We start from the raw sequence: 20,333 nt of genomic DNA, 5'->3' as shown, positions 1-20,333 counted from the left end.
CACATCCCACAGCTGGGCTCCGCGGTATATCCCACAGATAGAGCCCACAGCCAAGTAAGGGAAAAGGCAGAGAAGACAGTTTGTTCTGAGCACGGCTCAGGCCATGACAGGGCACAACAGGACATGAGCAACTCTAATCCACCAACCCGGGTTCTTTGGACCAGCCTTCAAAACCTCTTAATAGCCCTGGTTCTGGCCAAGTGTGGGGGCCAGGGTGGAGCAGGAGCTCCCAGCCGGTTGGCATTCACAAGAAGGGGAATTTTCACATTCTGTTGAGGACATCTCTTGGGGGCAATTCCAGCCAAGCTTCCTGTGGGTTCCTTCAGCCCCACATGCCTGGTTCGAGGCATTGTCTGTGTCCCACAGAGAATGGTGCCCAGGGCTTCATCCTGCTCATTTGGGTGCTGCTTGGGACCCAAAGCAGGTCCCAGGGCCGTGATGAGTCAGGACACCTGCGTCCCAAGCAAGTACTACAGACTGGGCTCTGTAGAGGGAGGGGAGGGCTTTGAGTCTGAGGAATTCCACTGTGGCCAATAGCAGACCCTGGGCAGCACTTCAGGAATGGCGCCTTGTGTACTCTCCAGACACCAGTCCAAAGAACCTGCTGACAGCGTGGGCAGCAGATGGCCACTGCACACAGCCGGGACAGACAGGGCCCTCTGGCCTGCCTGCCTATTCACCGTGGGCTCCAGCTGCAGGAGGAACCCGTGTCTGTGCACGGCAGCACGGTCTTCAAGGAGCTTTCGGACTGGCTGGGGGCTTTCTGCTGCGGAGGAGGGAAGAGAAGCACTATACACACAGAGCAGAGCAAGAAACACAAAACAGGCTTGGTTACTCCCAGGCAGAGCTCCCTGGGGCCTCTCCTTTCACTGGGTTCCTGCCTCGGGTTCTGCCTAGCCCTTGGGTTCCAGAATTAGGAGCTGCCGGACCCTGGTTTCTCCAAGACACGTGTAGAGCTCAGACTCGGCTGGCCACGGGGAGCAAGCAGGCCCAGCCATGACAGCGAAGCAGGGCATGGTCAGTGAGTGGGTGAGTGGTGGGTGGGTGAGGGCTGGGGAGGTGATGGGATGAGGTGAGGATGGAGTTGAGACACCACACAGAGGCAGAGAAACAGAGAAAGGCAGACAGATAAGAATGGATGCAGAACGACAAGGACAGAGGAGCAGGGACTCAGAGACAGGGATGGAGAGAAACAGGAAGAAAGAATAGGAGACAGTAAGAGAGAAAGGGGACTGGGATGAAGGGGAAAGAGGGGGGCCGATAAGAGGTTGACAGGAAGGAAGGAGAGGGCAAAAGACAGAAGGACAGAGAGGGAGGAGAAGAGAAGACAGAGAGATCCACAGGACAGAGACAGACACACAGGGAATCACAGAGAGACAGACTAGGCGAAAGCTCCCTGGAGATCCCACAAGGTGGGGACAAAAGCCTGTGGCCCTGGCTGCCTAGAGGCACAGTATGAGTGAATGCAGTTAGACATCAGGAAGACCTTCCAGAGAGTGAAGGATGAACACAGACACCTTCTAACCATCTACTAATGGGGTAGGGGATAGAGTTCTGAGTGGGGAATAACAATCCTGAGTCTTTGTCCCAACATCACTACTTATTCGGTCTAAGACCTCACGCCTCAGTTCCCCAGAGTAGAGAAGAATTTGGACAAGACTGCCCGGGAGGCAGCTCAGACACTGCTTAAGGACAATGACTAAGCTCTAGTCCAGGAGTTTTCTAGGAGCTCTGGCTATGAGAAGCTGTGTGCTTGGGCCATTCCTTCAGGCTGGGAGAAGGCTGGGGGTGGGCTGGAGAAAGGTGGCTGAGATTCTGGAAAAGGAAGAGGAGGTTTCAGGCTAGGTGGCTGCACATACTTACAGCTCATCATCATACTCCTTTGGGGGGCAGACGGCAACCACAAGGTCGATCCAGTCCTGTGGGGAGAAGCTGTGTGACTCTGGGGCACACTCAGTTGGATGGTGTGTCTGCTCTGGCACTCCGTCCCCATTTCTGGGCCCCATGGTCCAGGATCAGCCAGCCTGCACCTTCTTCCCATGGGCACACGTGGGCCCCACTGTGGACTGCCATGGTCTGAGGATGTTTCTAGTCTCTGAGGCTTCGGGACTATAGAGGCCAGGGCTGCAAGGTGCTCGAATGACACTCAGCTCCCAAATGTCGATCTATGGACCGGGGACAGGCAGCAACCTCAGAATCACTTGGGGGAACTTCTTAAAAGTGTAGACTTACAGACTTGGCCCCTAGAAGTCAGGGGTGAGTCCTGGGAAATAGTACTTTTAACAACCTCTCTAGGTAATTCCGATGCACTTTCTGATGCACAACCAAGTGGGGGACTTCTGGACCAGCTTTTTGATTCTAACACCTGAATCCCTTTTACTGCCATCCTTGCCCCTCATTCCCTCCTTGGCTTGGATGTATCCCCTGAAAAGTATCAGAAATATTACTGGGCCCCTCTACCATGAGCTAGTTCCTAATATTGAGCTGAAATCTCTCTCTCTCCCCCTCAGGACTTCCCTCCATCCAATCCAGGTCTTCCCTCAAGAATCAGAGAGAACACTTATGCTCCCTCTGCCCTAATGCAGACCTTCAGATAATCAAAGATAGTCATCATGTTACCCGTGAGTCTTCTCTTCTCCACATCCCTTCCTGTGGGTCCCAGGACCATCTGGTTAGCTTCCTCAGCACTGAACTTAATACCTCAGGCTCGGCTGCCTGCATACAGTTGCACAGGTTTTGCATTGCACAACGTGAGCAGGCACCATTCACACTACAGTCTGTAAAAGGGCACCCCCTCAGGCTGTGCAGGCTGTGCAGTGCACAGCCTGGGCAACCTTATGCAGTGGCTCTGACCCAGGTGGGTGTCTAATGATCGCAGAGCAGATTCCCACCAGCCCCTCCTTCATCCTGGGTTCTCTGCTTTTGTTAATGCTTTCTGGTAGCCCCCAGAATTCTCTTGATTCTTGTTCAGTGTGCACTTAGAAAATACCTTAAGTGTTTTTCTTGGGTGACCTGTCATGCCCTGGCTTCTGGAGTCTGTTTGAGCCACTGGCTTTTTGGTTCCAAGGTCAGGAATTGACATTTATTTTTCTGAATCCCATCTTGTCAGATTTAAACCACTGGCTGGATGGGGTATGTGGGTGTCACCAAAGTGTTGCCTGGACCCCAGATGCCTGCCCTGGGATGCGGCACCTGATTGTGAGGCCTGGCTGCAGAGCCCAGGGTTTGAGGCAGGCAGGTGAGGGAGGAAAGGACGGAGGGGGCTTATTCTTACCCCACCCTGATTCCAGGCCTTCTGCAGGGCAGCCTCAGCCTCCGCCAGGGTGTAGTCTGTCACAGTCTTGCCGTTGACTGCCATGATCTCGTCCCCTTTCACAATGCCACCTGCAGGCAGATGAGGCTGATTGGCCAACAGGGCTGTATGTGACGCATGCCTGGCCCAGGGCTAGGCAAAGAGGGGTCATTGCCGGACCGCAGAAGAGACCTGAACCTGGGTTCTGAAAGGTCATGTGGACTCAGAAAGCATGAGGGGAAACTAGCTACCTGCTTAGTGGCTAGTCAAAGTGCATTTCATCCCTATCCCATCTACATCCCCTTACCCAAGCTCTGGAGAACCGGGACATCATTGATGATGAGCCTCTGTTACCACAGAGGGAGACAGACCTGCATTTCCAGCACAGTAAGAGGCCTGAGTCAATTCTGCCAGCCGGCCCTCCCCGTTGCCCAGTCACGCTGGCCTCTTCAGGTCCCTGAGCTGCCACTGCTGTCTCCTGCGGCAGAGACTTCATGTCGCTGTTCCCCACCTTGCTTTCTCTTCTTCTAGGTCTGAGAGGAAATGTCAGAAGGGGCTTCTCTGACCCCCACTCAGTCAAATGTAGATCTTGCCTGTTCTCTCATAGCATCCCAGTCTTTTCTTATTTGGCATTTTCCACAATTTGTAATCATTAATCTGTTTGTTTACTTGTTTACTGATGGTCTCTCCCACCATGCTGTCAGCTCCATGTGGGCAGGGATTGTCTTTCTGGTTCACCATAGTATCCCCAGCACTTAACATAATGCCCGACACAAAATAGGACCTCAGTAGATACTTGCTGAATGAATGAATGCTGTAATAAGGTGCTCCTGGAAGAGATGCCTGGGATCTAATACTTTTGGGGAAAGCTGAGTTATAAGCTGAACAGAGCTACCCACTGCAGGATTTGTCAGTCTTTAATGTGCTAACATGCACTGCGGCTTTCCAACAGGTAGACAGATTGTGTGTCGTTTTCCACACCTCTTCGACATCAGAGCCCTTTTTGGAGGAATTTCTCCCGGTCCTGATGTCCACAGAACATTCTCCAGGTCACATTGAAATAGATCATCCAGGAGACTTGTGGGCATGAAGGCCCACAGGAATGTGGTGTATGATACTGACAATGGCGGCCATGGAGGCTTAAAACACATGCTCCTAGGAAAGTCATCAGTGACTGGTTATGTTCAAAGCGGTGCAAGACCAAACCATAGAAAGCAGTTGCCTCTGTGCAGGGCAAGTGGGGATGGGTGACTTTCACCTTTTCATTTTGTACAAATCCAAGACAGAGTCTCAGGGGTAATAAGGCAGTGGTTGGGTTGGGGCTTTGTAAGTGGGAAGGACCCAGGAGAGTCACCCATCTATCCTGGTCTCCTCTCTCTGCTAGACACAGCAGGCAGGTATCACAGAAATGTCACCAGGTGACAAAGAGATGAAGACAGAAGAAGAAGGGGGGGCCTGGGTGAGCACTGATGGGTTGGGGCAGCTGCCCAGCTGGGCAGGACCCCCTTCTATGACTGAAATGAAAGCTTAGAGTGTGAAGTCACTGAGGGCATAGGTGCTGAGTTGGACTTGTACCCAGGGCTCCCAATGCCCATACTTCACCTTAGTAACCCACAGAGGCCTGGATGCCAGCCCCCAAGGGCCTTTTCCCCTGTTTCCTGCCCCTTACCTCTTACCACCTCCATTCTACCTCCTACAGCTTGTGGTACAGCCTGGCTCCAGCCTAGGACTGCCTGGAAGGGATCTGCTCATAGGATCCCCCACTCTGGCCTGGGAAGGTAAGAGGCCTGGGGCTCCTCCTCCAAGGGCACCTACATCTCCACAAATGGCCACAAAGGACTCAGGAGCTTCCTTGACACAGAAGAAGAAATCACCAATGGAGGGGTTTCAGACACTGACAGGTGAAGGGGTGATGGTTTGAAGCAAGAGACTGTGCCTGGGGTCTGCAAAGGTTTCACTCATCAGCAGAGGGTGTTTTTGTAGATAAGGGAAAAAGAACAAAACAAAGTGAGAAGAAAGACACAGGGTATGGGGGCCTCTGGCCCTCTGGGAAGGGACAAGGCTGCAGAAGACCTCCGACAGAGGTGGCACTTGTGCTGGACAGTAAAGCAAAATGACCAAACTGCCCGAATTAAATCCTGCCTCCGCCTTCTCCTGGCTGTGGGTCCATGAACAAATACTTTAACCTCTCTGAGCCTCAGTTTCCTCAGCTGTAAAATAAGAATAATAACAGAACCTGCTTTCAGGGTTGTTGTGAGGATTAAGTGAGTTAATATCCATGAAACGCTCAGACACAGGGCTGTGAGCCAGATGAATATTTTCTGGCACAAATAGCTTCCGGCTAGTTCTGGCCAAATGTTTGGCTCTTACCACCACTGAAAGGACAGGTAAGGTTTTAGGGGTTTCCACATACTGCTCCTCTTCCTCAAAAGCCCTTTCTCTCCTTCGTGAGGCTGACATTGACTAACGCTCAGCTCACAGTTCACCCTTCTGAGGAGTGCTCCTGGCCTCCCACTTCCTCTTGGTGGGTTAGGGGCCCCTCAGAGTCCCCACAGCTTCCCTCCGCTCTGAGTTCCCCATCAGCCCTTAGCAGACCATGCTGTGACTTTCAGTATGTGGCAATTCTGAGCCTGTCTCCAACCCTGGCTGGGGACTGCTGAGGGCATGGTAGCATCTGGCTTGGCTGTGTACTCACAGGTCCCGGCACCATCCCATATCCCCAGGGATTGGACAGGCAGTTGGATGAATGGACCTGAGTGGGAGGGCGTCTCTCCAGCACCGTCAGCCCACTCCAAGTGGTCACCTGTTTGCTTTCCTGGAGGGCCTCGTCTAATCTCTGTTCCAGGAACAGAAAGCTATTCCTGGAAATCAGTCACAAGATGGTGGAGGGAGGCCGCGGACACCAAGAGGAAAGTATCATCCCCACACCTGGGTGTGGCTGGTCCCCACTCACCGTGCCGCTCCGCAGCTCCCCCCTCGTACACAGCAGAAACGACCACCTTCCCAATGGGGGAGTCCACACCACCTTCCAGGGCCAGGTCTAAGGATCCCTCCTGGTTAGAGGAAAACAGACCTTAGGGAGCCAAGCAGACAGCAGCCTGTGGACCCCTGGGCACCAAGGAGTCTCTTGACAGAGCCACAGTAAGAGCGGGAGAAGCCATGGGGCCACCAGCAGTGCCATCAGGAGTGGCCAAATGGGGCCTGGGTATGTGGCCCTACAACAGAGGGGCATCTCCATAAGAGAGGGGAGGACAGTGGGGACCTGAGAGGCCACCCGGGAGTGACCTTGAGAGTAGAAGCAGGGAACCAAGGCAGGAGGGGCAGGCGCAGAGAGGGATGGCGGCCCACCGGCCCCCACATGCCCAGGTACCTTCTTAATGCGTAGGAGCCGGACGTCCTTCCCCATGATCTGCTCTGGGGTGAACTACAGGGAAAAAGACAGTGGGAAGCTTTGAGCTGGCCTGAAGGATGGTGCCGGGGGTAGGGCTGGAAGAGGAATCCAGGCACCTATGGGACACTGGGCCCCACAGAGCACATGGGCAAGGGGACCGTGCCCAGCCCCACCCATACTGGTCTTCAACTGGGGGTTCCAGGCCCCATGGGGACAGTGGACACACACACGTGTGTGTGCACCATACAGTTCACACTGGAATGCCCTTTGGAAGGAACCTTAGTGGGAAGAGCAGCTGGGGCATCACTGGGCTCCTCTGTGCCCCACCTCATCCCAGGACCCCAGGGCCCGGAATGCACCACTATCAAACACTCTAACCCCACCCTGCCCTGTTCCTGGGGTTTCTCCCCTAGGAGAGAAGAGTCATCTCTTACCATGGAGTAGGGGTCGAAGCCTTCCTCATATTTCCGGAAATCCTGGAAGCAAAGGGAGGGCCTTAGGGCAACAGAGCAGAGGCCCTTGAGGGTCAGGGCCAAGGAGGAGGAGGGTGAATGGTCAGAATCCAAGGGTCAGAAGTGAGGGGCAGGGCCGGGGAAGGCGGGGCCAGGGTGGGGGATGCAGACAGGAGGCTGGCAGCCCCAGCAGCCAGGGCACTCCTGTGCAGGGACAAGCAGGAGGCTGAGGAAGACTTTAGAGGATCTTGACCCTGCCCTGCTTCAGCAGCACAAGCGTCAGGGGCTGCAGGGGCACCAGTGACCTCTAGATGGTCTGGAGAGGCAGCGTCTGCCTTGCTGAAAGTCTCAGCCCAGCCTCAAGTCCTTTAGGCCCCACCTCATCTCTTCCAAGTCTCCACTGGAGCAGGCCCAGATCCTGGGGGATGAAGCCCAGGATGTCTCCACCCAGTGCTCTGACCCCACAGGAGGGGACCATGCAGCTCAAGAGAAGGCTGTTCCTGGAAATCAGCCATAAGATGGTGGAGGGAGGCCATGGACACCAAGAGGAAAGCAGGTGGTGTCAAGAAGCTGTGCTTGCCTGGGGCTTGGCAGTGTTCTCATGTAATGCTCACCTAGAAGGCAAGAGGCCTCCCCAGATTCTGGGGAGCGCAGGTTGGCCCTTTAGCTAGGGGAGAAGGGAGGACACACAGCTCAGGGGACCTGGCTTGATGGGGGAATGCTGTGGGGACAATGGCTCCAGGCTGTAGAAACAAGACAGTGAGGTGGCACCTGAACACATAGTGAGGTAGTGCCTGAACTAGGTGGCCTTCCTTGGGAGTCATACGCAGCGAATGGGAGCCAGGGGCACCCCCAGGCTGAGGGGCCAGGATGCTAAGCACAAGGGCAGCAGAGCCACAGCTGGTTCCCATGGAAGGTGGGAGCGGAGGAGAGCCCCATGGCAGGCCTCGCTGTCTGAGTGGAGGCACCCGCAGCATGCAGGTCCCTAGACCACACCAAGTGTCCCCTGGGGCCCATGGTCTGCATGGCGGGGAGGCCACAGACTCCTCCATCCTCAGAATGCACCAACTAAGTTCCAGGCACAAGACGAGCACCAAATATCAGCAGACAGATCCCTAAGCATCTGCCTGGCATCCCTCCTCACTTGCCTTAATCACCCAGGCTCAACCCCAAGAGGCCATGAGCTTAGCTCAGCTTGGAGGCTACATCCAGGTCAGTGTGTGGGCAGCAGACAGAGGAGGGGGCACAGCGAATGCACGGGCAAGCGGGATCATTGGGCAGGGTGTGGAGTCGATGCTCTGTGACTTTGAGGGCCCTACTTGCTCTGGCTGTTTCTCCTGGAAGGCTGAGCACTGCTGGCTCTGGCCTCCTTGCTCCATGATCCTGAGAACAAGCTCTCAGGGATGAGCCAGATGGCAGGTACTTGTGTTTTGTGTGAATTTAGATCAGAGACTCATAAGTCACAGCAGCTGGTCAGCCCTTAAAGAGGCAGCCCAGCCCCGCATTCAACAGAGGAAGAAACTGAGGCCCAGAGAGGTGATATTCATGCCCAAGGTCACCCAGTCAGTGGGCAGGGGAGCAAGGGTTTGACTCCAACTCTGGAGCCTAGACTCTGCACTTCCCTGCCTCTCTCCCTGGGAGGGCTGTTTGTGCCCTAAACCGCCAGGTCCTGGAAGGCCTCTTTTGTGACGACAGTGCTTTAAGGCAGGATGGCGCAGTGTTTAAGAGCACAGGCTGCAGAGACCAACCTCCTGGATTCAAATCCAGGGATTGACATTAGCTGTGCCATTGTGGGCACATTTTCAAATCTCTCTTCTTCAGTTTCTCATAGAGAAAATGGGTATGAGAATAGCACTTACCACCCAGGGTTGCTGGAAAGATTAAATCGACAAATCCCTGGGCTGGGAGCAGCCTCTTTTGCTGACACCTGTGTCTCACTGCACAGTTGATACCGTCCCTCTGCTCCCTGCCTGTAGTCAAATCAGCCTGTGTTCTGATGGTGGGTTATCAGTGAGGAGGCTGGAAAAGCCTGGGCTGGCTGCAAGATCTCCCTCTGTCCTGGGGTTTCTTTCATTGGTGATGAAACAGCCAATCCAATGGTTGGCTCTGTGGAGGTACCCCGGGAGGCAGGTGGGTAGGTGGCTGCCTGCCTAATGCCGCTCAGAGGACCAGCAAGGACTTCCATGCCCCTGTGCATAGGAGTACCCTAGGCACAGGGAGGACCTCAGCTACCATCTCTTCCCTGACGCTGGTTCAGTGTCAGGCAGGGTTGGTGAAGCTGTGATCTGCCCGGAGGAGAAGAGGGGAAGGTACAGGGAGACACCTAAGCAGCCCCTTCCCTCTCTCCTAGGGCTGGAGCGAGGGCCCATCTTAGCCTCTGTGGGCCTCTGAGGGTTCCTCCTGCCCTGCTCCTCTCTGGACAAACAGCAGCAGAAGAGGTGAGTGCCCAGGGATCCTGCTGCTTTTTCTCAGCTCATGCATGGGGTCTAACAAGCCCTGGGTCCCCATCTGATATGAAATCCTCCCCAACCCCTGCACAGGAAATGGAGGACACAGCTCTGGCCTGACGCTTGGTGGCAGATGGGGCCACTGTGGACCTGACCAGGTACTCCCAGAGACAAAGAAGTGGCACAGAGTGGGAGGGATGCGGGGTGGTGGGGAGACCCCCAGACACACAGTGAGTATCAGTTTACTTGTCTGAATGCTGTCTGATAAACCACCATCCTCTTCAACATCTCCTGTGGCTGCCAGAGGAAAAAAAAAAAAAGTTCCACACTGGATGTTACCAATAGGTCTTGTCTGCCCCCTGGTGCCAGGCCTCGGGCCTGCCAGCCTGGGGCTGCCCTGCCAATGTCCTCCCCGAGCAGACAGTCTGGCTTATGTTAAGGGCCTGCTCAATGCCCAAAGATGCTACCCAGTTGTCGTCAAGCAGACACCACCCCTTGACATTAGCCAGAGACCATGACATGGATGCATCCGCAGGCTGTCCCAGGAGCAAAAACTTAGCTCTCTGGGGAGCTGATGGGACAGCTAAGGCCCAAAATAAATATCTCAGCTGTCCTGCCTTGACATTTGGATAGAGTTTCCTTGAAAGGGAAGTTAAAATTTTGACATGACTATCTTCTCACTGTGCATGGGAGGCCAGCCAGTGGTCGGCACCTCTGGGAGGTGCACACGAATCCCAGCTCCCTTAGCTGTCAGTAACTGAGGCTGGTGGACATTTCCCACTTCCCCAGGACCACACCTCAGACTCCCAGTCCCAGTGAGAGGTAAGAAGTAAGTTGGAGAAGGGGAGTGAACCTGCTCTGGCCAGTTCTCCATCCAAGGGTGTTTCTTGCCAGGCCACAACAGGCCTTAGGGCAGGGGCCAGGGCACCTGGAATCTCTGTAGGTTTTGGCAAGATGGCAATGAGGGTAAGAGTGTGGGCTTTGGAGCATGAAAGGCATGAGGGTAAGTATTAAGTCCAGGCTCTGCCTGGGGCACCTGGTCCCCCTCTGGTAACCTCTCTAAATCTCCCTTTCCTCGAGTGTTAAACAGGATGACCACAGGAACCATCCCACAGTTCTGCTGTGAGAATTAATTGAGGCCATGCAGAGCCTGGCACATAGTAGGCTCTTCACAGGTCTTAGTGAATATTATTACTTTTAGACAGAGCTCCAGGCTGTTCCATCAAGTGGGAAACAGAAATTCCATTGGTCATGCCAACATCCACTTACACCCATGTGGCCTCATCTCTTGGCCAATAAGAAGGTTAAGAGATGGCATCTGTGATCTGCATTTTTGTCCCACCTCACTTGCCCTCCACTCCAGAGACAGCAGAGCCCAGGGGAGGTAGCCCTGGTCTGCTCCTCTAGAGACAACCTGGAGGGGACCCAAGGGGCTTACCAGAACTTCAGATTTCACAGCTGGCCTGTAGATGAAATTGGGCTCCTGGTGGACCATGACAGGTTTGGAGATGGTGGACACGCCAGGGCCTCGTGGAGGCTGTGGGCTTGGGCAAAATGTCTATAGGAGTTAGTTTAACAGGGACCCAGGTGAGGTCATGGTGGGGTGGCCAAGGCCAGCCATGCTACTTCTACACACATGCAAATCTACACCCATGCACATGCGAAGCCAGCCTGGTTCATTCAACCTGCTGGAGGTCCTGGGGCTGTGATCTTCGCAGAGAGATGAGAAGTCCATTGGCCACAGTGTGGGCTGAGACCACAGAAACTACTGAGTGGCTCTAAGAAATCAGATGCTTGAGCTAGAGCCTGGCTTGGGGTTGCCTGCAGCCAGTGTCACCCAGGAGACACACTTTCAGACCCCTCTCTCAGTGGTCATGGGTGCTATCCAGTGTCCCTTGTCTTTAAGGGCTGTCTCTTTGGCCACAGCTCCAGTCCCTGGACCACAGTGTGAAGCATCTGCTGTTCCTAGTGGGTAGGCACATAGTCTCTAGAGGCCATGGAGTAAGGACCAGTAAGAGTAGCATCCAGGGGAGCTGATGCAACCTGTCTGCTTGGCTCTAACCCACTTGATCTCCTTGGGCAATATGTATCAAATCAGTTCACAACCCTGCCCCAAGCCCTCCCAAGAGTCCCCATCCACTACTGAGCTCATTGGCCTGACCCCCAAGGCCTTTCATGAGCTTCTCTATCTTCCTTTTCAGCCTCATCTCTCACTCCTCACCACCCTCCTCACACTGCCTAGCTTTAACCTCAAAAAAATGCCAGGCTTTCTTGCCTTGAGGCCTTTACATGTGCTCTTTCCTTCTTCCGCTTTACCTCCCAGGTCTTAGGTTGGGCATCACTGCCTTCTGGAAGCCTCCCTTGAGCTTTCCTCTCCTCCACCCCTCTTCCTTATTATAGCACCTGTGCTTCCTCCATCTCCACCCTGATGGTGTGGCGGGTGCCTACTTTTCTTTGTTTCCCACCAGACTGTCTTGAGAAGGGAGACTACAGCTGTCTATCTAGCAGGGGCTCCCAGTGCCCTGCATAGTGCCTTGGCATATAGTAGGTGCTCAATAAGCATGTGTTGAATGAATAAATGAATGATTAAATAGTATGGTGAGCACATGGGACAGTGCCTGTGGACAGATCTGGCCCTGAAAACCCCCCTATGGCAGGTGCTGATGTGGCAGGCACAAGTGTCAAGCCAACACAGGCGTTTGTTTCCATGACTTGGGGCCTGCTGGTGGCTGGGCCGACTGTGTGGGCGTGTGGTCACTCACACTTCCTGCTGCAGCACTGATGACACTTTGCCAGGGGCATGCAGGGAGGAAGAGGGTGGGTGGTACAAGGGTGAGAGGTGGGCCAGATGAAGCCAACCAAACAACAACCCCCTGGCCTTTGAGGCTGGGACAACCCTGGCTTTGATGTCGCTTACGACATTTACGGTCCAGTTCTTCAGAGGCTCCTTATGTTGGGGGCTTTTTGCCTTCCCTGGGCTCTGATCAGGAACTAACAGTGGGAACTTCGTGATGCCTTGAAGAATCTGAGAAATCTGAACTCCGTCTTGAATCTTGACCCTGACTCAAAGTTTTGCTGAGACTAACTGAGATTGCTAAGATCCCAGGTTTGTAGCTTCACCCAAATTTTCTTGTACTCTGGACTATCAATAACCATAGTTAATGTCTACTGAACATGCACGATGTGCCTGCCTCTCTTGCCATTCTTAACTTAGAATGTGTTCATATATTAACTTATTTGATTCGAATAGGTAGCTGCCGTTAACATTCCTATTTTTGGACAGGGATGCCCAGGCTCAGATAGATGAAGTAGCATGTGTTCAAAGTCATCTAGCTAGTAAGTGGCAGAGCCAGGATTCAAACCCAGGCAGTCCGACTCCCTGCTACTCCAACTTGCCATATTTATGTTCCCTGCACTTACAATGCCCTTGCTCCCATCCTCCACGTGTTGCCACCCCTCAAGGCTCAGCTCGTAAGCCCTCTACTCCACAGAGGTGTCTTCAACCTTCAGTTAGAATGAATCCCTCCCATAGCACATGGCTTATGCATATTTTATAGCAGAAGCTTGCCTGGGCAGCAGCTCATCCTTCAGATGGCAAAGTCCTGGAAAGCACAGGCATGTCAATCTCCTCCATATCCTCTTCAGCACTGCTCCCCTTTTCCCCTCACAGAGAGAGGCCCCAGGCAGGTACTTAATCAATGTGGAATCAAATTTGTTGAGGAAAAGCCTGCTCATCTTGATGGAGGCCACTTACAGAGAAAAATGTGCAAGGCTAACTCAGCCCTAGAAACCAGCTCCTGGCTGGGCTCTGGGGGAAGATGTCCCCAGAACAGGCAGATTTCTTCCTATCGAAGCTGCAGGGCTCACAATCCCAACCAGAGGTCCGGAAAGGGTCCCTCTGAGAGTCTCCCGCTGGAAGCTGCAGCCTTGCTGGCATCTGGCACTTTCTTCACTCCCACCTTCCTTGTAAGCTCTCCTGAGTGCTCTGAGATACTTGTCCCATTCTCCATGCAGGAACTCAAATCCATGCAGGGACGGTTAATAAAAACCACTGGTCAGGTGCTATTGACTATGCCCTCCCTCAGCAACCCTGCTACCGTCAGCTGACATGAGATGCTTTTGCACTGACTTAAGCCTGGCCTCATGGCTACGGGAGCGGAATAATATTTTGCTTTTCCCTTCATGGGATCCAAGCTCCGTGTCTTCCTCAGAGATTGCATGTTTCAAAATAGTCTTTGGATTATGAATAATTAATAAGAAATATGTCTTTTTCAGAAAGACATTGTTCATCTTCCTAACATCCAAGAAAAACATTCCTATTCTTTTAATAGTAAATTATTTCTAGGAACTCTCTCTTCATTTTTTTCTATAGCGGGAAATTGGCCAGAAATTTCTGGGTGTTACACTTCAAGCAGTGCAGTTGGCCAGTACCGTAGAAAACGGCACTGGAGTGTCCTAACACTGCATTTGATGGTACAGCGTTACCCGTGCCCTGCTTCCTCCTCCCCTCCCTTTTCTCCTGCTAGATCAGGAGTCATTTCCCATATTCAAGGCTTTCTGGGATACTATCAGGAAATGACTGGATGTGACAGAGTGCTGGCTATTCATTAACATAGCCTTCCAAGTCCTGCATTGAAAGTTACCAGCCTACACTAGCAAAGAAGAGCCAAGAGAGAGCAATGAATATCAAATGGACACACTGTTGCTTACCCCAAAGGTCCCAGGCCATTCATCATACAATACAGCACTTCAAAATCAGTGGGAACCATATACATGCAGGATGTCCACACATGCACACGGAGGGGACATTCCTGGAAAATGGGGTGAGATGATGTTTCTTTCTGTCTCCACTCCCAGGAGCAGTGGAGGACATGGGAAACAGCAGTTCTCCCCACTCTTCCTACTTCCAAACATAGCATGCAGAACAGGGAGAGTACCTTTGGGGTGGGTGGGAAGCTCCGTTCAGGGACAGGGGAGTTGGTGGGCTTCCCACTGTGGTTCTTTGCCTCCCAGTCCTCCACTGGATTGCCTGTGTCCCCAGTGCGGAAGGGGTGGTTGCCCAGTGCTTCTTCCAGTGCCGAGGGCAGTGGGCGGGTGGGAGTGAGGTCTTGGGTGGGAATGGATGGAGGGGGAGGGATGGGAATGGGGGGTGGAGTGCGCTGCACCCATGGGGAAGACGAGGCACTCACATGGCCAGATGAGGGAAGGACAGGGGGCGCTGGGACCTTGTGGGGTGGGTTGGAGGGTAGAGGGTGGGGCATCACAGGCAAGGCAGAGGAAGTCTTGGGGGGATAGTAGAACATGTCCAAAGGGATGTCGTCCAGGTCAGTGGTGTGCAGGTGCAGTCCGCCTGCGAAGCGTCTCAAGGGTGGGGCCAGGGGAGACACAGAAGGCAGAGGAGGTGGGGGCCCTGTGGTCATCTGGGGGGATTGCAAGGAAGTTCTGTAATTGTGACTCTGATTAGCGCTCCACTTCGCAATACATCGAGCACTATGCTCTTCTACTCTGTTTCTCTTGCTACTGGAGACCCACTACCCTTAAACCAGAACAATGGGGTGCCAGTCCTCTGCCACCTGGATGCCCAGCTGAGCCCATACTAGGCTGCTGGTAGAGAGTACCCAAATGCAGGAGAGCCCCAAGTTATGCCATCTGTGGGTGGTAAGGTGTTCACATAGTTCATCCTCTAAACTGGACTGCCCTTGAGAGTGTAAGGGGGACTCTTAGTGATGATGCCAGGACAACAGGCCTAACTGGGACTATCTCAGATGAGCTGGGACTTAGTGTCACTCTGGGAGTATACCCAGAAATACAGACATATCTCTCCTCCCCAAGAGGGGAGTGGGCTGGTAGGGGTGGGCCTGGACAATGGATGGGCACCTGTGAGGCTAGTGGCATTTGCTAGTTGCCATCTCACCTCCCACTGTCCCCCAGTGAATCATTCTGAAGGCAGCAGGAGGGTCTGTGTGGAAAGAAGGGCTCTGTTACCTCTGAAATCTCATTATCAGCAGAGGAAATCTGCTCGAGGCGCGTTTGACAGAGCCTCTCCACCCAATATTGAATCTTTTCCGATTCTTCAAGGTCTTCCCGCTCTGTCTCAGACACCTGGGACCCAGGATCGGCGCAGAAAGGAGAGGACAAAGGGCACATTTGAATAACATGTGGACAGAAATAGCATGAAAGCACTCCTTTAAAAACTCCAGAGTACTGTGAGGTGCATCAGCTATCTAGAAAGAGACCTGGGCTTGTTCCAACTGGCCCTCAAGGAGGTGGCAAGGGAGAAGAAAGTGGCGGGGTGTCAAGTTCACTAAGCAGAACTTGTAGGCAAAATCAGAAAAGGGGCTTATGTATTGTGAGGGATTAGCTGGATCCCAGATCCCCACGAACCCTGAGGCTCTTATGATTTTCCCAGAATGGTGTTTTTTAGCCTCCCCCAGCACATTCCAAGAGTTTAACTTGACTCTTTTTTTTCCTGCTCCATTCTGCCTTGCCCTCAGAAGCACAATCTTATTTTTAATTTTGTAGCTAATTTGTTCATAATGTCAGACCTAATGAATTTCACATTTTCCAGGACTTCTCTGGTTTTATAATCTAATCAAATTGGCATTCTGATTCATGGATGCGTTAAAGAGAAGCAGAAACAATGATACCTCCTACAGCCGGGGAGTTAAGGTTACCCATCTCACCTAGCATAGGAATTATTCATGGTGGAAGGTTGCTTTGGACATGTCTTCAGGGGAACAGCCTCAGATATATTCCCAGGATGATGAGGTCGAGCCTCAGACACACCCTATGTTGATGGGAGCAGCCTTAGACTCATAGCCTGATTAATTGGGAGATAGCCTCAGACCTACCACCTGCACAAAGGGGTTAGTCTCAGACCCATATTCTCAGAGCCAAGCTAAGTTGGGTGGGGGGGTCTGGTCTTACAATAACCTGGGAAGGGAGGCCAGAATGATTCAGATTTGTAGACAGGTCAGTGGAAGCATAACTTCAAAGCTATAAGCAAGGCAGAAGGGTTAGCCTCAGACCATACTCTGAGTAGCCTCAGAGCCATACCTAAGATGGAGAGGCCTAGCCTTAGACTCTGGTGGGGTAAAGTGAAGAGGACAGACTCAAGCCTCTAAGCCAGGTGTATCAAGGGCTAACCTGAGACCTACCATCTGGTCAGAAAGGCTAGCCTCAGACTCACACCTCCCGAGCAAGGAGGCTGATTTCAATTCCTAAGCCAGGAGCTAACCTCAGATGGCCCTGAGCAGGTGGCACGATCTCTCTCTCCAGGCTGGGGAGCAGGGAAGGGCTCACTCCACCCTGGTATGCCATTTGGGGAGAACAACTCCAGCTGGTCCTCTGGGAGCACATGGGAAACGACCACATTGTGTCCTAGGGATGCTTGCCTGGCCTGCAGGCAGGACACGTACCTCCTGGGCCAGCCGGTTGATCTTTAGCTGCTTTTCCTTCTCCAGCATTTCCTCTTTCTCTTTGTAAAGCTTTTGCTCAAACTCCAGTTCTTTCTTATTCTTTCTCAAGTCCTGCAGGCTGTCATACTTGGCTTTCTTCTTATCTTTTCCTTTCTGAGTAGATGTGGCATTGTTTATATGACAAGGATTACAAATAGTGTCGACAGCACGGCACACAGGGCATCCAGTCCTCAGATAACACAGCCATCCCATGGTGAGCCCCTCCCCCAGCTCTGTCTCACCATACTGGACATCAGACCTCAGGTTTAGGACAGGAAGGCCACTGTTACCTACTGCAGAGTGGGAGACACATTCTCTTTACCAGCCAGAAAGACTGGCTTATTAGTTCACTAACTAACTGTGTGGCCTTGGCTAAGTTCCTTAACCTCTCTGGGCCTGATTTGCCTCATCTCCAAAATGGTAAAAATACCTCCCCCACAAGCTTGCCACCCAGTGCCAATGAAATAGCATCTATGAAAGAACTTTGTAAAAATTTTATATAAATAAAAATATAAAATAAAAATAAATAAGTGCTATATAAATAAAGGACATTGTGTTGATTTTCCAGTATCTGGCACATGCCTTCTGCATCATCTCATGTTCAGATTCACAGATGCATCCTGGGAGATTCCAGAGAAAATCTGGGAGGGCTGGCAAGCCTCATCTGTAGAGGTCCTGTCCTAAGCTAGAGGTGGTGGGAGTCACACTCAGACCTGGAGGCTCAGAGCCAGGGACATCAGATTTTACTCGCATGCTTAAACTCTGAACTGTTTCACCCTGGAAAGTCTAGACCCACAGTGTCCTCTGAACTGGGCCCCTTTACTGAGGGCTAGCTGGAAACTGCAGGACTGGGAGGCAGAGAACGGAGAGAATGGCTTAACTGCTTTATACTCACCATCAGGGTTCTAGAGGATTTGGGGAGGGACATGAAAGGCAAATAGACTCCTTATTTTTCCTGTAGGAATTAGACCCACCGAGCCTGCATTCCTGGCTGCTTCTCTCATGGGGTTGCAGGGAAGCCAGGGACTAAGGCAGGAAGAGAATGATCATTTATGAACTGCCTATGTGCCAAGGGATTTACACCAATGATCTCCTATGTAGGTTTATCCTCATTCTTTGGTGAAGGAGCTGAGGCTCAGAGAGGTAAAGTCCCTTGTTCAATGTCAGACATCTTGTAAGTGATGGTGCCAGGATTTGGACCCGAGTCTTCGAGGCCCCAGTTTTTCTATGGTGCCCTGATGAGCTGGGGGCAAGGGAAACATGGCAGGAGGGAGGGTCAGCCCCCATCATGCATAGCGTGGAGGACACAGCGAACACTCAGGAGAGGGGCAGCAGAGACGGCCCACACCCTGGGCAATTTCTGGGGCAAAGAGGAAACCCCCTGTTCACTGAGCTCACTCATGCCCCCAACGAGCCTTCTGGGGATCTGCTCTTGAATTTCCTGAATCATCGTAGCCTCCAAGGCCAGGAATGAGGAACTGAGCTCCCTAGCAATGGACACACAACATTCATCCACAGCTGGAGGGACTTGGTGGGCCATTATGGACCTCTGAGGACTCTTCCTAGCTCCTCTTCTAAAGACACACACCTCCGTGCACTGCTAATGTGCTCTGGAAATGGTCACCTCTGGGACCCACCTCCAGAGCAGTGTATGAGCCTCTCGAGAAAATGGTTCTCACTGCTTCAGAGTGCTGTTTGGTTCCTTGCCTACCTTGTTCACTAGACTCAGTTGACAGATGAATCCCTGCCATCGTAGTAGAGATTCAGACAGCAATTTCCCGAGAGAAGACAGAAACATGGCCTAATGGTAGCTTGCTAGAGTAAGAGCCTGGCCTCCTCCAGGACCACCATGAGGAGAATGGCCATTCTGTTGCTTTTAAAGAGGAAAACTACCAGTGCTAAGATTATAGAGTCAGGGCTTCTGGGCGGGGTAGTAGTCAGTTTCTGTCTCATGCCCAAGAAAGTCACATCTGTACAGATGCAGAGGGCAGGTTGCCCCATGGCATTTCCCACTGATCTCAGACTAACCCCCCACAGGTTACTTAGCTGTGTGTGAATCTGCCTTCCCTGCCAGACGGTGGGCTCCTGCAAGTAGGGCTGGTCTGTATGAGTGACTTAAGCAATTCTGATGAAAGGGCTTAGTCAGAATCATGAATCCTTCAGGCCCCGGCATAAATTCTGTGGGACCAAAGGCCTGGGAATCTTGAGCCCTAGAGGGATTTACTGTCAAGGTGGAAATAGAAGACACTGAATTTTTATATTATTATTATTATTTTCTTGAAACAGGGTCCTGCTCTGTCACCCAGGCTGGAGTGCAGTGGTGCAACCTTGGCTCACTGCAGCCTCCACCTCCAGGGTTCAAGTGATTCTCCTGCCTCAGCCTCCCGAGTAGCTGGGATTACAGGCATGTGCCACCACACCCGGCTAATTTTTGAATTTTTAACAGAGACAGGGTTTCACCCTGTTGGCCAGGCTGGTCTTGAACTCCCAACCTCAGGTGATTCACCTGTCTCAGCCTCCCACAGTGCTGGGATTATAGGCATGAGCTGAATCTTTCTATTTTTTAATAAGGGGAATTTATGCACAGATGATCATGGCCATAGATGCCCACTTGCATTTCCTGGGGACTTGGCGTTCCAGCTGCTGGGAGACAAAGAGTCTGTCACGGCTCTAGAAAAAATGATGATGGGTTTTCAGAGCCAGGACGAGGGGCATGGTTCTGTTGTCCTTTCAGCTGTCAGTTACATCCATGGCCTGTCAGTTACATCCATGGCCTGTCAGTTACAACATTCCTTTTGGTCCAGACTGAGAGGGGAGGCAGATGGGGCAACTGTGCTATTGATTTTACCCAGAAGCAATTTTTCTTTTTTTTTGGAAGTGAAAATGAAAACCAAAATGCCAGCTGTTTCTGGAATAAGTAGATTAAGGAATAGGGGAAAGGCAGCCCTAATTCTTTATCAACAGCACTTTCAAGGACATGATTTCTGATGGGAGGTGGTATATGGGGAAGATTCTAGTTCTTTTATGTTTACATGTTATTAGTGTCTGAAAAAGATTTGACATATCTGTCTCCTTTATTTTTTTGGGGGCGGGTAAAATTCTACGTGTGCGTGTGTGTGTGTGTGTGTGTGTGTGTGTGTGTGTGTGTTTTGTCCTCTCTAGCTGAGTTCTAGTAGAGGCAGTATATAGAGAAGAATTAGAAATCTAACCCAATGAGGCATCCTAAGCCACCGAAGTCAGCCTGTCAAGTGAAACAGATAGTCTTATGAGACCAAGGCCTTTCTGAGACCAGGA

At 52.2% G+C, this 20,333-nt stretch overlaps 1 protein-coding gene across 8 annotated transcripts in view; it reads right to left on the bottom strand.

The window, feature by feature from the left end:
* The window catches only part of USH1C (USH1 protein network component harmonin), a 50,594-nt gene that overhangs the window by 991 nt on the left and 29,270 nt on the right, over positions 1 to 20,333 (bottom strand). For 2 of the 8 annotated variants that reach the window (XM_028833589.2, XM_028833588.2), the window contains 10 exons: positions 17,001 to 17,153; positions 15,568 to 15,684; positions 14,520 to 15,002; positions 11,021 to 11,140; positions 9,829 to 9,879; positions 7,118 to 7,159; positions 6,663 to 6,716; positions 6,246 to 6,345; positions 3,275 to 3,384; positions 1,864 to 1,919 (listed from right to left, as the gene is read on the bottom strand). In XM_028833589.2, coding sequence (XP_028689422.1) covers positions 1,864 to 1,919; positions 3,275 to 3,384; positions 6,246 to 6,345; positions 6,663 to 6,716; positions 7,118 to 7,159; positions 9,829 to 9,879; positions 11,021 to 11,140; positions 14,520 to 15,002; positions 15,568 to 15,684; positions 17,001 to 17,153 — 1,286 coding nt within the window. Of the gene's footprint in view, positions 1 to 1,863; positions 1,920 to 3,274; positions 3,385 to 6,245; positions 6,346 to 6,662; positions 6,717 to 7,117; positions 7,160 to 9,828; positions 9,880 to 11,020; positions 11,141 to 14,262; positions 15,003 to 15,567; positions 15,685 to 17,000; positions 17,154 to 20,333 lie in introns of those variants that run through there. The other 6 variants (XR_013403978.1, XM_015114760.3, XR_013403977.1 and 3 more) reach the window with 5 other exon arrangements.

Source organism: Macaca mulatta, chromosome 14, assembly GCF_049350105.2.
Source record: "Macaca mulatta isolate MMU2019108-1 chromosome 14, T2T-MMU8v2.0, whole genome shotgun sequence".
Lineage (NCBI taxonomy): Eukaryota > Metazoa > Chordata > Mammalia > Primates > Cercopithecidae > Macaca > Macaca mulatta.
This window is presented reverse-complemented; position numbering and strand designations above follow the sequence as displayed.